General features: G+C 35.6%; 1 protein-coding gene across 1 annotated transcript; it reads left to right on the top strand.

Moving 5' to 3' along the window:
• Positions 1–2451: 2451 nt before the first annotated feature.
• Positions 2452–5368, top strand: LOC132543157 (uncharacterized). The gene is made up of 3 exons (XM_060206627.1): positions 2452–2835; positions 4378–4572; positions 4862–5368. Exons 1-3 carry the CDS (start codon positions 2452–2454, stop codon positions 5366–5368), a joined length of 1086 nt encoding a protein of 361 aa, XP_060062610.1.
• The last annotated feature ends 548 nt before the right edge of the window (positions 5369–5916 follow it).

The raw sequence follows: 5916 nt of genomic DNA, 5'->3' as shown, positions 1-5916 counted from the left end.
ATTTCAAATAGCTGTAAATCCGTCAATATTGGGTAATATTTTACCATTTAAGTTACAACACTGATTTTGTCAATAAATCTACATATTATGAGACTGTTTGAATGCTTCAAATATGAAATTAAAAGCCTGGGCGGTCAATCTTGAGATCCCGGGTGGTGCCGGGCGGTACCGGTGTCATATCATATTTGCACCCCCTATCATAAAAGTACCCGTACAAATACGATATAACACCGGGCAAACGGTCACAGCGGATAGTTCCAGACTGTAATTAGTATCACCCGGGGTAGGGACGCGTAATTCTATACAACCTGTTCGAGCTTGAGTTATTGTTGGCCAACTTGACGCAAGTGAAGTATCATGGGTTTGGACGCCTATATTTTGCTTCTGAAGTGATGATATTGTCCAGGTAAGATATAAATTTACGTATGAAACTTTTGACTTTGTTGTTCTCGACATGGCGTGGTAACGATGGTAACAATATAACACTGTGGTGATATTATTTGTGTGTTAACTTGTCACACACGTTTATTCATAAGTATGTCCATGAAATTTTTGAGTATATATATATTACCAAAATCAGGTACAGGTGCCTGTGACTATTCTAATTCTTTCTAAACCTGTCATTTTACAATGTTTCAAAATCACATGTAAATCTTCCTGAATTAACTTATCAATTAACGGAGTCAGGCAGTGCCTGAAAAGAATGGAGCTTACATGCTACAAGGACATTCTCTGTTGAAAGTTTCAAGAAATAAAAAAAAAATCCATATATTTTGTGTAACTGTTAGAGGAACGAAGAAAATTTATGCATGCTACAACAAGTGATCGGTTGAGCAGTTATTGTGACATTGACGTTTTGTGTGCTTGTGTATTATATATTGTGACGTCATGATAGTTGTTGGCATGATGTGATGGGTAATTGGAGGATAAAAAGAAAATTTTCAGAAAATTTGTAGAAATGTTTTTTTTAAATGTTTAGTAAAAATCAAAAGTACATACCGGGTTTATCAGTCAAACAAATTCAGGAAGTGAAATGTTGTTACAATATTTCTTCATTAAACTCATTATCTATTGGTTAAGTGCAGAGCACCTATGCTCTATGCGTTTTACATCCAGATACTCCATGCCTTTCACTTTGGATAGAATTTTTTCAGTTTGATCAAGTCCTTGGATGTTGTCCTCGACGTGAAATGTGTTACTGGTCTTGAAGTAAAAACTCTTGCAAGCAACGTCATCTTGTTATATGTCGATGTAAACATTAAAGTTACAAATATATATATTATCAGCATTTTTGGCCTTTCATTAATTTCAGTTCTTTGATTTCAATTTTACCTTAGTAATACTAGGGAGCAAGAAAAACCGACAGACAGTATACATGAACGAAATTTATGAGAATTCCTCCATTTCTTCCTGAGAAATATAGACAAGGTGAGCTTTTCAGTCAAAATTCAAAAAGAATTTTTTATTTTATTGACGTGGCAGTCCTAAAATTTAACCTGTTCAGCCAAAAGGCCCAGATTGCTGATATTGGATTTGTAGCATGATGGGATGAAATCAAAATTTGTTTTTCTTTCAGAAATGATTAAAAACTCAGTTAGAATTACAAAAAATGTGTTAGTGTACGATGACAGCTTGATGAGATGTGGGGGGGGGGGGGGCTGCGCCAAAGATTGATCAAATTGACTGAAATTTCAAAAATCTTCTTCTCTATACCCAGATAAAGTAGAACTATATATTTTTCATGATGGAAGTGTCTTATAGTGCTTTACCAAAATTATGACCTTCATTACCCCAGGGTCTCACATTTCTGCTTGAGGAGGGGTTAAAGGGGACAATTTGATTCGACATATTGACCTCGGGTGACCCCCAGGGCTGAGGGACAGGTCAGATTGACTGATATTTTACAGATGTTCTAGGATGGAAGATTTTATATAGGAAAATTAGATTTTTTAGTTGAATTTCTTTTAATTCAAACTTGGTTAGAAACCTTAACATTGGACAACACTTAATTTTTGCACAGTTTACATTTACACTATGTACAATGTAGTTAAAGTTATCTCGTTTTTTTTTAACAAAATCATTTCTATGACATGTTACAAGAAGCAGTGTATAACTCAGGTGACTGTTAAGGCCCTTGAGCCTCTTGTTTAAGAGTGGAATTTTTAGAATTCATCTTATCAAGGGAAAAATGGAGGAAAGAAAAGAAGAAGATGCTATTTTTAAAGAACAAATAAAGGTCAGACATTGGTGGGCCACCAGATTGTCCTAGGATGTTGTTTCCTACTTTACACTACTTGTTCCAGCAACACGATGTATAGGATATAATTTAAAGTATAAAAATGTTTAATTACTAAATTATATCGTTTGATTTGTTTCAGCAATACAGCCAAACATTGTCTGCCAATTCAACCTTCCATTAAGTGATTTATGAAAGAGAAAGGACCCATCACTATGGCAGCTATCCGTTACAAGTCTATGCCATTATGGGCTATATATGCCATCGTGGGTTTTATTGTTTTATTCTTTATCTGGTACATTCATTCATCCAGAACAGATGCACCAGTTCAAACTCAGGCCGAATATAAACCAACAAAAAGAAATTTTAATGTAAAAAGAATTGTACAACAGAAGGACCCAGTGTTTGATTACAGGAAAGAAGTGGAGGCTATGAATGCTGAGAAAACAGCTATGGACGATGTGAGACTGGTTGATCTTATCCGAAATTACTTCATACAGGTTCCACCTGATGACGATACTTATAATCTTGAGGAGCCCACCAATCTACGATTCTCTCGGGGTCAGACATCCTATGTGGACCAGAGACTCCATGCAAAGGTTAGACATTCGTTGCGAACGTCAATTTTCAATCTAGTTATAATTAAGCTTTTAACATTAAATTCTTTAACCTAGCTAGAGTTGATATGTACACATATTCAAGTGAATTTGAAACTTCCATTGGGTTAGAATTAATCTGAATGTAGCACCCTCTTGCAGCGAACCTAAAATTTCAATCTGAATTTTAGCTCACCTGGTCTGAAGCTAACGTTCAAGCTAATGTCATACTGCAACGTCTGTCTTCTGTCAACTTTCCTAAAAATTCTGAAAGATTAAATGGATTTAGGTGGAATTTTGCTTTTCCCAATCCTTGCTATCCTTAAATGCCTAAATGGATTTGAACCAAATTTTGTTTTAAAACATCACCTAGCGAGGTTGGCAATTTTATCTCTGATATGAATGATTTGATTGTACCCCTGTGAAATTGCATGGCATTTATTTGAGAAAAGTCTCTAGCATTCCATCCCAGGTACCTGATAATAAATTATCAAGACCCTGAGTTTTCTGAAACTGAAGCCAAATTTACAACTTTTCAAACATACGTTGTGGTTGATTGGTGCAGTAGTAATGCACTTGGTTTGATTTTGAGAATGGACATGAACAGGTAGTGGGAAACTTGCCTGTGCACATGGGTTGTGAAAATAGGTCAAGGGCTATAAATATATATTTTATGAGGAGACTTAGTAGACTCCATCCCTAGTACTTCCTGACATCATCAGATGATGGGTTATTCAAATCACTCTGCATCCGTGATCCGTTGTCCATCCGTCGGTAAACAATTTTTGTTATTGCTATTTCCTGAGAAGTACTGGATGGATCTTTCTTAAATTGCATATGTAGGTTACCCTTGGTGCCTAGTTGTGTGCATTTAATTTTGGGTCTGATTAAAAAATCAAAATGGCTGAAAGGCAGCCATCTTGGATTTTTGCAGTAAAGTTTGTTATTGCTATTTTTTGAAGTCACTGACGGATGTCTCTCAAATTTCATGTGTAGGTTTCCCTTGGTCTCTTGTTGTGCCCATGTAATGGTGGGACTGATCAGAAAAACAAAATGGCCGACAGACAGTCATCTTGGATTTTGACTTTGCGAGATTGTTACCACTATTTCTTGAGATCTATTGTATAAATCTTTCAAATTTCATATATAGGTTCATTTTGGTCCCTAGTTGTGCCCATCTAATTTTGGGACTGATCAGAAATACAAAATGGCTGACTGGTGGCCATCTTGGATTTTTTTATTTTTATGTTTGTTATCGCTATTTCTTGAGATGTATTAGATGGATCTTTCTTAAATTTCATATGTAGATTCCTCATACTCCCCTTGTTTTGCCCACTCAATTTTGAGGCCTGAAATATGTGGAAGCTGAGATTATGAAATGTCTTACGCTGTATGAAATGGTTTTTGGATTTGCCGCAATAATACATGTAAAGGGAGATACCACCAAAACAAATCCTATTTACAAGGTGTTGAACTTTAATCTACCACATTGTTTTAAGATGTGTTTACTGGTTTTTTGTGATTGTTTTCCTTTGCTTGCCACAGGAACATCTGTTTTATGTGGAGGTAAGAGCTTTCTCAGGAGAAGCTGAATCCACCACACTGTTCTTTGAGAAGACTCGGTACTGGTCAGGACTATTAGTGGAGCCAGACCCTGTCAAATTTGATATACTAAAGAGTAAACACCGGAAAGCATACCTTCTCAATGCTTGTATCAATGACAAAGCTTATCCCACAAAGGTAAGTAACTTTGCATATGGGTATATCAAAATAAAATATTTAGGTTGTGTTGATTGGAAATGGAATTACCATCAATTGTGAAGTACAAATGAAAAGTAAGCGATACAAATGGATTATTTTATCATCCCCACGAAAACGCGTTTGCAGTTTGCCTTTGCAAGAGATTGCTATCTTGGATATCACTACTAATGTTTGTTATTGCTACTTCTTGAAAAATACTCGATGGTTCATTCTCAAATTTCAAGTCTTAGGTGACCTTAAAATTTGTTGTTTTTGTATGGCTTTTCAGATGACGCTATCCAGACCAGATGGCTCCGACATAAGCAAGCCAGGGACAGAGACATATTCTGCTCAGTGCTTTCCTCTCTATTCTGTCCTTTTGGCACTTGGCCAGAACCATGTTTCACTCCTCAGCTTAAACTTGTATGAATTTGGAAGTGAGAATCTGAGTGACCAGGATATGTTGATGTCACTTCCATTTGACAAAATAAATGTTACCTTCATAGGGATACGCAACATGTACACTAACAAAGTTCGTCAAGGACCTTTAGAATGGGCAATGGAACAGAAAGGATTTGAGTCACAGGGACGACTGCAAACAGACGACCAGTGGATTAGTGACTTTATATATCTTAATAAAGATGCCAAATTGCCACAAACGCCTTTCTGGACAAAAACAAATATTATCCGTGCTGTGATTCTGTTTCTTATTATATACGGTATACTAAATGTATTAGCCTATCGGTTTCTGTTCCCGAGACTACATCTATACAAAGTGGCGTATGGTTTGGTGTGAGATATATAGGATTTGGGATAAATAAAGAAGTGCATAGTTTTATGAGACACTGTATAGATTTGATTCAGGATTAATAAAATGACTTGTTGTTTTGTGTGAGATATACCTGGTACAAATGTATATAGATATTATTCAGGATTAATAAAGTGACTTACTGTTTTGTGAGAGAGAAACCTGATATATAGATATTACTCAGGATAAATAAAGTGACTGTTTTGTGAGAGAGATAGCTGATAAATAGATATCATTCAGGATAAATAAAGTGACTGTTTTGTGAGAGAGAAACCTGATATAATGATATTATTCAGGATAAATAAAGAGAGAGAGATAGCTGATAAATAGATATCATTCAGGATATAAAGTGGCTGTTTTGTGAGAGAGATAGCTGATATATAGATATCATTCGGGATTAATATATAAAGTGACTGTTTTGTGAGAGAGATAGCTGATAAATAGATATCATTCAGGATAAATAAAGTGGCTGTTTTGTGAGAGAGATAGCTGATATATAGATATTATTCAGGATAAATAAAGTGGCTGTTTTGTGA

This window comes from Ylistrum balloti, unplaced genomic scaffold (genome assembly GCF_031769215.1).
Source record: "Ylistrum balloti isolate Yb309-2 unplaced genomic scaffold, AGI_CSIRO_Ybal_v1 Utg369742, whole genome shotgun sequence".
NCBI classification, from domain to species: domain Eukaryota; kingdom Metazoa; phylum Mollusca; class Bivalvia; order Pectinida; family Pectinidae; genus Ylistrum; species Ylistrum balloti.
The sequence above is the reverse complement of the archived record's forward strand: the minus strand, read 5'-3'. Positions and strand labels throughout refer to the sequence as shown.